General features: G+C 44.6%; 1 protein-coding gene across 1 annotated transcript in view; it reads right to left on the bottom strand.

Annotated features, from left to right (window-relative positions):
• ASB13 (ankyrin repeat and SOCS box containing 13) overlaps nt 1-11,929 on the bottom strand; it is a 29,278-nt gene that overhangs the window by 4,608 nt on the left and 12,741 nt on the right. The window contains exons 2-4 of the mRNA XM_006158461.3: nt 8,176-8,363; nt 6,370-6,520; nt 4,631-4,765 (exon numbers count right to left, since the gene is read on the bottom strand). Coding sequence (XP_006158523.2) covers nt 4,631-4,765; nt 6,370-6,520; nt 8,176-8,363 — 474 coding nt within the window. The remainder of the gene's footprint in view (nt 1-4,630; nt 4,766-6,369; nt 6,521-8,175; nt 8,364-11,929) is intronic.

The raw sequence follows: 11,929 nt of genomic DNA, 5'->3' as shown, positions 1-11,929 counted from the left end.
CTCTGCTTACCAGAACCACTTTCCTGAAACTGTATTCCATGGAGACTCACCTACAATTGCGGAACTGCACGAGACCCACCCTTGATCCAACCTTGAATGGAATCTACTTTCCCTATTGTTAAAAACTTTGGACTCATGGCCCCTCTCCCTCTACTCGCAGGTATCGCATTTTCAATGACCCCTCTGGAAGACAACTGTTTATAGCAGAGATAGTGTAAACGGGAGAGGGGGAAAGGGCTGAGGGTCAAACATAGGATAAAAAACATATATATATGTATACATATGTATGAAAGTAGAAATGGAATAGTATTGGTGATAACATGCTTGATTAAGACACTATGCAGTTTATCCTAGATGGGAAACTACACTTAGTGTGTTGTGATGATGCTCAGGGAATGAGTGTTAGGTAATATAATTTAATAAAATAAAATAAAATAAAAAAAAAGCAGGAGGAAAAAAAAAATACATGCCTTGGGGCCAATGGGTGGTATGGTGGTTAAGACGCTGGATCCTATATTGCCAACTCTGTAGTTCAAGTCCCAGACCCAGCAGCCTGAAAAACACACCAGGGACATGTGTGTGCATGCCCAAAATTCCAAGAGGAGAATGGAGGAAAAGGGACTGTGGTGTGGTCATCTGCCCTGAGGAGTGATTTCTCACTTTTCTTCTCTTTCTGTCCCTCTGTTTTCTTCTGGTGAGTGCACACCTCCTACGGCAAAAATGAAAAATACATGCTTCAAATGATAATGTGTATTTTACAAAAATGCATAGATAAACACATTAAGATACACCTTAGAAGGAGGGCAATTGGACAGGAAGTTGGAAGGAAGGGCAGTTGGGAGGAAGGAAGAGAAGAAGGCAGTGACAATGGTAATATGCCTTGAACTGAGAAGTTTGACAGAGAGAGGAGGGAAGCAAAAATAAGCCAAAATGACCAACACCACCCAAGTATAAAAACTCTGAACTTTGGGCCAGTCTGTGGCATGGTAGATGAGGCAGCTAGATCCCACATGGCTGACTCCTTGATTCAAGCCCTGGACCCAGCAGCTCAAAAAACACAGAGTGCATGTGCATAGATGCCCAAAATCTCAAAAGAAAAAATGAAGGAGAAGGGACTAGGGAACGACCCCCCCTCTATAGAGGGTTGTTTTCTCACTTTCCCTCTCTCCCTCTCTTTGGCAAACATGCACACCCTTTAGCAAAAAAAAAAAAAAAAAAAAAAAAAAAAAAAAAAAAAAAAAAAAAAAAAACCTGCACTAATGATGGTGTGGAAAGAGAAGCAGGACAATCCTCAGTCAGCTACTTCTGAACACTCCAGCACGGTGAGATAATTACTGTCGGTGATCAGATTAAAAATGACTCCACCATAATAACATGCTTTCACCCTCCACAGTCCTCCTCCTTTGCAAATAAAGGAGTTCCTTAACTTGGGCCTCACTGCCTACAAGAGAACAAAAAGAAAAACCGTCTCTGTGTCCATCCCACAAGGTACAACATGGCCACTCCACAACTTGGCATCTCAGGCAGGGCCTGGTCCCTCTCTGAGATCACATGCAAAAGTGCCTGCATGCATATTTTCTAGAGACAAGATCCATGGCTTTCCTGAGGTTTTCCAAGGGATTTGACCTTGTAGAATCACTACTACAAAAAGAAAGAAATAAAGACAGACAGAGAGAGAGAGGGAAAGAAATAAGAAAAGGAAGGAAGGAAGGAAGGAAGGAACGAAATAAGAAAGAATGAAAAGGAAGAAGGAAAAAAGCAGAGAAGAAAGAAAAAAAGCAGAGAAGAAAGAAAAGGAAAGAGAGAAAGAGAGAAAGGAAGGAAGAAAAAAGAAAGAAGGAAGGAAGAAAGAAAGAAAGAGGAAGAGAAAAAACGTGTGCTTAGTATTGCTGATTAGGCATAACCTTGAAAAAAAACATGAGTATATAGGGATCGTACTTCTATTTCTCCGTATGTTTGGAATTTTCCACAATGAAAAAATATACTAGTTTCTAAGAAAAGGGGGGGAAAAAGACAACCCTTTTGATCTAACAAGGGGTATCTAAAGGATTAGAATGGCCATTGAGGATCACGTACAGAGGTGACAGCCAGACAATATCCACTAGCATAGAGCTAGCGGTGATAATCACAGCAGGGAGACTTCCCCAAGAAAGTTCTATCCGTCTTTTATTCTCATGTACATAGAAAGCCTTTGTGAAAGCTCCTGGGCATCACAGACATGGGGGCTGCCTCCCACTTCATCTCTAATTCTTCCCACTGTGCTACCACTTTGCAATGTGGGATCAGTGTACTGGGGTGAGTGAGAAAATGACCTAACTTCAGCTCCAGGTGTAGTCCCTGTTTGATCCAATTCCTCTCTTACTACCATATAACTGGTCCAAATAACCTAGGCTTAAACCCATCAGAATTTGGCAAAGTCCAACCCAAAGGAATCAGTTCAGGTTTGGACATAGGACCTAGTTTGGACCAATAGAACATAGCAGGGGGTATGTGGGCAAGGGGACTTATCGCTTTTCTGAAAAAGTCACCAGGATACTTCTAGAAAGTGTTGGGGGTCAGCAGGTGGTGTGGTAGGTAAGGCACTGAACTCCCACATGGCCTACTGTGGTTCAAGTCCCAGACCTGGTGGCTTGCTTTCTCTTTCCCCTTCTTTCTCTCTCTGGTGAGTACATGTGCCCTATAATAAGTTAAAACATAATAATAATGATAAATAAAATTAAATTAATAATTTTTTTTTTAAAAAGGTGAAGTGTTAAGATTTTAAGCCTCAGTCTGCTGCAGCCACTTGATCACTGTCAGGAAAGTGAGGTTTACAATAAAGCTAACGCCAAAGAACACAGGATTGCTGAATTCAAAGAAATGGAGACCACCATGCCACTGCTAGACCCCCTAGGTCAAACAGAACCCTAAACTGCTCTACTTCCCATCTTTTACATTGCCCAACCAAGAAACTGCCTTTGTTACTTAACTGGTTGTAACTGGTTTCCTGCTGCTTGCAAATGAGTCACAATTAATAAAAGGTCCTGACGCTAAGTGTTTGCATTGAAACTAGGTTGATCCGTTCCCCTACCGCCACACAAAAAGAAGTGAAGGGAAAATGGAGCTCATGTGTATTGAGCTCAAAAGAGTTCCATAGCAACAATACTGCCCTACATCGCTAGACATGGATGCAGCCATCGGGGACAGCGGTGGTTTGGTGGTTAAGGCAGCTGGATCACACATGGCTGATTGTGTGGTACAGGTCTCAGCCCAGCTTGAGAAATATGTCAGGCATGTGTGTATGCGTGCCCAAAATCCTGAGAGGAGAAATGAAGAAGGGATTGCAGCATAAACATTTCCCATGGGAGGGTGTTTTCTCTCTCTCTCTCTCTCTCTCTCTCTCTCTGTCTCTCACAAGCACATGCACCTTCAGGCAATATATTTAAAACAGAAACAAAAGGAGAAATAAATGCAGTCAGCAGATGAGTGACTTGCTGGAAGACTTGCAACTGCTTCTAATCCAGATATTTTATCATTGTAAGAAAATTTAAAATAGCCCAAGAACCGACTACAAAAAATGAATCTTTTCACCAAAAAAATCTAAAAATGGGACATTAAAGTAAAACTTATTCACAGATAATGATACATATCTGGAACCAGCAGTTGGCGTAATGGCTATGTCACTGGACTCGCACAAAGTCAACCATGGTTCAAGCCCCAGACCTGATGGCTTAAAACTCACATCGGGCATGTGTATGGGCCTGCCCAAAAACCCCAAGAGGAGAATGGAGGAGAAGGGCCTGCAGCATTGCCATCTCCCCTAGGGGGTGATTTCTCACTTTCTGTCTCTCCAGTGAGCACGCATGCCCTATAGCAAAAAATCTCTCAAAAAAAAAAGAAAGAAAGAAAGAAAGAAAGAAAGAAAGAAAGAAAGAAAGAAAGAAAGAAAGAAAGAAAATGTCATATATCTGGGAGGAATTCATAATTTTGTTTTTTATCCTAAGCTATACCCAGAATGGATAAAATGGCTGTCTCAGGAAAATATTTCCCTCAAGAAAATATTTAGGTTGGGTTCATAATAAAAACCTTTGCCAATAGCAACTTTGGCTACATTTTAAAACTTGTGGTGTAGACAGGTCCTGACTCTAATCCTCAGTTAGTTGGGTGTTTGGGGGTAGGGTTTTGTTTTTTGTCCACCTCGGGAATCTCTCTATCTTGAGCCTTTTCCCATCACTTGAAATGACCTGGATTCCAAATGCTTTGTTTTCCTGAACACAGCCAACTCCATTTCCCATTATGTCCCATCTCTCTTGGATTCAGCCAGCAGCTTTCCAGGCTGGTAGGACAGAAGTGACATATGTGTCCTCTAAAAACACTCCAGAGCATTTGTTGAGCACCTCCTATACAACAGGGACTGTAGGAAACTACTGTGAATCCTCCTCAAAGCCTTACAACATAGGCTTTATTTTTCCAGATTTACAGATGTAGAAACTGACACCCAAAGTCTCTGCTGGCAAGTGGGAGAGCCACCTCCAAAATCTGGTCTGTCTGCCTCCACCACCCAGCTCTCTGCAGGGCACTGCTCAAGTAAATGCCAATGCAGATAAACACCCACATAGGTAAGTACCAGCACAGCTAAATGCCCACACACCTGCTTTGAGCAGCACTTTGACACAATCCAGATGCTCCCGTGCACAGGCGACATGCAGAGGGGTCCCAAAGTGGCAATCATGTGCTTCCAGATTGGCCCCAACATCAATGAGAAGCCTCACGCATTCGGAGCTCCCTTAAAGCAGACAGAAAAGGATAGAAAATGTCCATGAATATTTACACTGGAAATAATAGGCATGATAGAAATGCAGCTGAAACAGGCTAGTTGTGCTTAGCTACAGGAGAGAGAGGGAAACCAAGCCTGTATTTTGAACTAAGGAACAGTTTACAACCCCACATGGCCTGCAGGAAGCAAAGAAATGGCTCTCTTCAAAGGCCTGCCTGGTACAGTCACCCTCTTGCTCAGAGGTCAGGTTGGAAATAGCACCTGTAAACCTCTAAACAGCCTGAGAAACCCCTTCTTACTGCTCCCACTTCAGAGGCATCTCCTGTGCTGGGTCCAGGGAGTGACTGGTATTGACACTGGGCACCTGGCACTTGGGCCAGCCTCCTGGGTGATCTCCTTCTGACTTTCTTACCACAGGTCACCCTCGAGTCTCTTTCCTGGCTCTTCCTACTGTGTTTTTCATTCAGGTTTGGATCAGGCTCAGTGACTTCAGCTGTCCTTTCTCAGCACATTCTGTCCCAGGTTCTACCCTCTCAGATAGCCTAATTACCTTTCCACTGTGGATAGCTCCCCAACTTCCGCCTCTAGCCCTGAGACGCGGCACCATACCTACCACCATGTGACCATTCTCATCTGGGTATCTCAACCCTTCCCCCTTCTTTCTGGGGTCCCTGCTCCCAGTCCAATCTCTTTCAACCTGTGGCATTACTCCTGGCTCAGACCTGAAGGGTTGTTTTTGGTTTTGTTTTTTCTTGGACCCACCCCCCCCATACCACCATCCTACTTTGGGCTCTGGATTGTTCTGAGGGCACTTACACACCGCCCTCCTTCCAGAACTCCTGTGGCCACCCTTTCAGTCCATCTACACAGATGGTCACTAAGTTCTCCAAAAATTTGTTTTCATCATTCCACATCTGCTCAAAAACCTGCAAAACCTCTCTGCAGGCATCCCCATGACTTGCAGGGGTCAAATGATAACCTATCGGCTGAAATTAAGAGGAAGTACCATGGATTTGTGGTCCCACCTGGTGCCTGAAAGGGACCCCACACCCTACACCCCAGCAAAACAAACCCAATGAGAATCAAATATCATGTTGGCTCATCAAGATAAGGCTACAATTTGCAACCTTTGCTCAAAGGGGTAAAATCCAAACTCCTAAGTCTATTGATTAAACATGAGCTAGTCTGTCTAGTCCTACCTGCTGTTGCTCCTCCACTAGAAGTTTCTGATTCAGAAAGATTGGATAAGCCATTTTCCTTGTGCTCTGTCCATTTTTTGAGAACAGGTAAAGTTCCAGCTGCTCCCTGGCACCCCAAAGCCAGCCTCATCCTCTGAGAGTACCAGTCAGAGCATGCCCCAGACCAGCCCCTGGCCCCAACCTCAGAATCCTCTGCCAGAGAGATCAGGAGGCTGCAGGGCAAACTACAGAAGGGACTGAGGGAGCACTATAGGCCTGATTGATCTCCAAAGCTACCACCACCAGCACCAGGAAACTCAGCTAAAAACCAGAATTCTATCATAGAATTGACTGTCACCTATTATACTCATCCTAGAAAGCAGGAAACTTCTGAAGCCCACCCAGCTAGGTCAGCCCAGCCGCTCACCAACTCACCACTCATGCAGGCCTCATGTAGGGGGGATGCGGTGTACAGGGGGGGGTTAACCTTCGCTCCATAGGACAGCAGGAGCTTTACACACTCAATGCTGCCCGAGGCGCAGGCATCACAGAGAGGGGTGCTGCCATCGATGTTGCGGGCATCCACCTCACGGGAGAAGAGACAAGTGTCAAAGAAAGGGGAGGCACTGTGCAACTCGCTTTCTCACTCTGATGCAGATACATCTTTGCAAAGACACTTTTCAAAATCACTAGTTTGCGGGGCCGGCAGGGGGCATGGTGGTGAAGGGTGCTGAACTCCCACATGACCAACTGCGGGTCGAGTCCCGGACCTAGCTGCTTGTTTTCTCACTTGCCCTTTTTCTCTCTTGCTCTGTCCCTCTCTGGTCAAGTTAAAAGAAAGAAAGAAAGAAAGTTAAATAAATAATTCTTAAAAAAAAAATCAATAGTTTGCTATTATGTGCTAAGGCACTGAGCTAGGCAAGGGAGTTCAAAGGGAAAGATATGGTTGGGGGTGCCCATCAGCTTCCTAAGTATGGAAGTTACTTAGGAGTTGGGGTTCTTGTCTTTTCAGACAGGATTAAGCTTGGCCTTAACATCTGAACATTTAATAAGTACTGAGCAGGAAATGAAAGCCTTAGCTTGCCAGCTGGGGGAGGCAGCGTATAAAATGGGTTTAACTCAAGTCTCAGACTGCCTACCATGCCTCGCCCAGTGAGAAAATCATGGGCCAGGAAAAAGTCAACTCCCCAGATTGGCAAACTGTACTTAGAATTTGTCCAAATTCAGCTTCTATTTGGGTACATGCTGAACCTTGTTCCATTCCAAGCTTTGGAAACATTAAACACTACACCATCTTCACACCTTACCCACCCCTTGAACTTTGACACCAGGGCCCTGCATTCCTTACAGGTCATTTGGTACCGTGTGGGGTCAGCTCACCAGAGCTGGCTGCCACACAGCCAGGAATTCTGCTTCCATAGACCACCAGCGGCTTAAAGCAGCCATACTCTGTACTGTGGGTATTTACACTAAAGAAAGCAGCAAATTAAAATTTTGGTTTTGTTCTTACTTTCCCCCAGTGATCCAGTTTGCCAACCTCCCATTTAGTCATCCCAGAGACCCCTGCTCTTTGGGCCAAAGCAGCAGCTTAGAGTCCTGGCCAACTACCCTCCCAGAGAGCCTGTGTCTAGGGTGTAGCTAGCCTGCCAGCCCTGCCCACTCCTACCATTTTGCTAAATTGCCTTACTGGGCCTGTCCCTAGTCTAGTGGTTAAGAAGCCAGAGCCCAAATAGCTAACCACATGGTTCAAATCACAGCCATTGGAGCTTGAAAAACACACTGGCCACGTGTGCATGTGTGCTCTAAATCCCAACAGAATAAAGAAATGGAGAAGGGATTTGGCATGATCACGCCCTATAGGGGGAGTATTTTCTCCCTCTCCCTCTCCTTGTCTCTCTCTCTCTGGCAAATTTTTAAAAAACACCAACAAAAATTTCCCTTCTTGGCCACCAACCCCTCCTTACATGTAGCCAGGACCCAAGTACTACCCAGCCGGCTTCCTGGTTCTCAACGTGCTGACACCATACCACCTGCCTCCTTCCCAGTCCTCCAGCAAATCCTGCTCTGGTCTCATTCCACTTTTACCTCCCATTTCCCTCAGAAATCTCTCTCCATATGTTTGTACATGATAGGAGGCTCGTCCCCAGCCATTTCCTTTCCTCCCTCTGGAGTTCTCCTGGGTCTTTTCCCTTCCATTCCCACAGCTGCAGCGGCTCAGGGGTCAATCCTGAAGCCAATCACCTGGGCCCCGGCTGCCAGCAGCAGCTGTACACACTTCGCCTGGCCCTGCAGACTGGCCGCGTGCAGGGGTGTGATGGAGTCCACTGTGACCTGGTTGACACAGGCGCCGCTCTCGATCAGCTGCTGCAGCTGCAGGCTCTCACCCCGCTGGGCTGCCTCATGCACTGGAGTCCGCTCCACCCAGAAACCTGGAAAGGAAACAGATGTCATTCTAAAATCCTGCCACGTCCATGGATGACAAATGAACACATATAAGACTCCAGGACCCCTTGACGACAGCCAAGGCACTGTGTGCAATCACGTCGTTGGCCCTTAACATTCCTACGAAAATCCCAAGCTATGCCCAGTGCCTGGAGGTTGGAGTCCAAACTCCTTGACAGTCTCAGTCATGTGAACCTGGATCGCCTCCAATAACCCCGCCTCCCACCACTGTCCTCACATAAACCTCGCTCTGTAGCTCCTCACTGCCCCCTGCAGTTCACACCTGTGCCTCTGCAACTATCCTCTCTATCTGAAATGCCTAACTCCTCTCCACCCTCCCACCCCCAACCATCCACTCTGCAGTCTCCTGTTTACAAGCTTACATCCTCCATATGGATCCAGATGAAACATCTCTGGAAAACACTGCTTTATAATACTCACATACACACATTGGTGTTACAGTATTTAGTGTCTCCCTCCTCTCCTGTGAGTACCTTGAAAGTAGGGATCGTGTTTTAATTACTTAATTGTTGTGGATTTCTTGGGATTTTCTATGTATAAGATCATGTCATATGTGAATAGAGGGTTTTCTTTCTTCCTTTCAATCTGGAGTATTTTTATTTCCTTTTATTTCTTAATTGCTTTGGCTAGGACTTGCAGTACAATGTTGAACAGTTGTGGTGAGAGCAGGCATCCTTGTCCTGTTCCAAACAGTTCAATCTTCCACCTTTAAGGATGATGTTACTTGTGGGTTTTTCATAGATTCTTTCCGCCATGTTGAGGAAGTTCCTTTCCATTCCATTTGCTGAGTGTTTTTATTGTGAAGGATGTTGAATTTTCTCAAATGCTTTTTCTGTATCTACTACAATGATTGAGTTTTTTCCACTTACTTCTTTCCGAATAATGTATTCCAAAAATTGTTTTTCTTACATGAAGCCTCCTTGCAATCCTGGAATAAACCCCACTTGACCAGGGTATATAGCCTCTTTTATGTGCTGCTCAGTTCAGTTTGCTAGTATTCTGTCAAGGATTTCTATGTCTATTATTTTGTTTGTTGTTTGCTTGCCACAGAGTGTTTACACTTACCAGAGAGAGAGAGATTGTGGGGGAGAGAGAGAGAGAAAGTGAGACAGCACCTTCCAGGAGGTATGGCCACACCACAGTCCCTTCTCTTCCATCTCTCCCTTTGGAGGAACCTCCTGAACTGTGAGGGAAAAAATTCTGTTCTTTAAAGTCATCCAGTTTGTGATAGTCCGCATGGCAACCACAGTGGACTAACAGACTATGGTTCATAGTATTCCCTTGTGATCCATGGTAATGGCCCCTTTTCATTCCAGATTTTAATAATTTGAGTGATTTCTTTTTTTCTTGATCAACTTGTATAAATGTCCATTTTGTTGATCTTTTCAAAAACCAACTTTTGGTTTTGTTTTCCTATTCTCTATTTCATTATTTTCTGTTCTAATCTTTATTATTATTGCTTACCCTCTGTTTTATTTAGGTTTAGTTTGCTCTTCTTTTTCCTGTGTTTTTATCTGAGCTCTTCCTTCTTTTTTAATATAGATGTTCAGCTATAGATTTCCTCACAGTACTGCTTTAGCTAAAATCCTGTAAATTTCATATGTTGGTCTTCATTTTCATTCATCTCAAAGTATAATTATACATTTTTGCATTCTCACCCTGTAAATGTCCAACAAATGACTATTGAGTGACAAATAAACAAAGGCACTATTCATATCCCAAAATGGAATGAAATTCTCTGAGATCTTCCATTTTCTTTTTATTTTTCAGAGAGATTTTTGCTATAGAACATGTGCACTCACTGGAGGGACAGAGAGAGAGAGAGAGAAAGCAAGAAATCACCTTCCCGAGGTGGACGGCCACACCACAATCCCTTCTCCATTCTCCTCTTGGGATCTTGGGAACGTGAACACACATGTCTGGCGTGAGTTTTAAGCTACTGGGTCCGGGACTCCAACTATGGTCTGCTATGTGGGAGTCCAGCAACATAACCATTATGCCACCTGCTAATCCCAATCTTCCATCTTTCTTATACTGTCTCTTAAGTCTTTTCATTTCTCCCTTCCCCATCACCTCTCTAAGTTTACAAAATGGAGTATCTGGCCTCCTACACCTTTCTTTACCTTCAAACCTGAGCCTGCATCAGAAGCACTACAAATGAGTCTCTGAGTCAGTAGATCTCAGGTGGGGTCTAAAAGTACATTTCTAAAGAAGTCCCAGATGATGCTGATGCTGCTGGTCTAGGGACCACACTTGAGAATCACTGCTCAAGACAGTACTTTTCCCTCTGAATAAAGCTCTCTTCCCTCCTTGGCACTGGCCTCCTGGTCTCACTACCTTCCAATCCTAAAAAACTTCCACTTGTAACTTTCAAGACTCAAACCCAGTGATCTTTTCTCCAGGAGGCCTTGCCCCCTTCAGCCCTCCTCTGTGCTCCTGCAACCTGCTGTCTCTTCTAGCACTGTCATGCTGTGGGCTTGCTCTCTGCTATACAGAAACAGACTAGATAAGGGGAAGTCCCTGAACCCATCCATTCCATCCAGATGATCAATCTAAGTTCATCATAGCTGCCCTGTTTCCCATAGAACATGACCCAACTCAAGCTAATGAGAATCAAGAGAGAGCCTGCTGAGAGGTCTCCAAGCTTCATCGCTCTCCACATTCCCAGGAAGGAGCTGCAGGAGTAAACATCGCCCTTCTTCCTCAGGTATTGCCTCAATGTGAACTTGGACCTACTGCAGCCATCTGACTACCTGCCTGAAGATAGAACCAACAGAACAGCAAAGGCAGGAGACCAGCACCTGGAGGACAATGGGTCAATGTTTATATGGGACTTGGAGCTGGTCTTCCTATGTTGTAAGATTCATGTTTCTTTATTATCTGAACTGGATGCAGACAAAAGCACACTAAGGTTGAGATGGTAAACTCACCAAATGCAGAAATCATGACTATGTGTTCTCAGTACCCAGCTCAGACCCAGTAGTCCAGACACTGGTTATAATATAAATGACAACAGTGCTGCATTAGTACTGACATATCCTTATGTCAAGTGCTCTACCTCAGGCAGACAAGATCAATGCAGCTCTTCAGAATGAACAGTTTCCATTACTATATTTCCCTCGGAAACCAAATTTGTCCTCCCATTTCTTTTAAGATTTAATTTTATTTATCATTGTTATTATTTTTCTATTTACTGTAGGACATCAGAGAGAGAGAAAGAGAGAACAAACCACCAGATCCAGGACTTGAACTGTGGTCAGCTATATGGGAGTTCAGTGCCTCAACCATCACACCGCCTCCTGCTGGTCCTTTTTTTTTGAGAGAGATTTTTGCTATAGGGTATGTGCACTTGCCAGAGACACAGAGAGAGACAGACAGAAAGCAAGAAATTACTCCTCCCCGCCCCCCCCAAGGGGGATGGCCACGTCATAATCCCTTCTCCTCCAATTTCCTCACAGGATTTTGGGCACACATGCACATGTGTTCAACATGAGTTTTAAGGCACCAGGTCCAGTACTCAAACTATGGTCAA

Source organism: Tupaia chinensis, unplaced genomic scaffold (genome assembly GCF_000334495.1).
Source record: "Tupaia chinensis unplaced genomic scaffold, TupChi_1.0 Scaffold000598_1, whole genome shotgun sequence".
Classification (NCBI taxonomy): Eukaryota; Metazoa; Chordata; class Mammalia; order Scandentia; family Tupaiidae; genus Tupaia; species Tupaia belangeri.
This window is presented reverse-complemented; position numbering and strand designations above follow the sequence as displayed.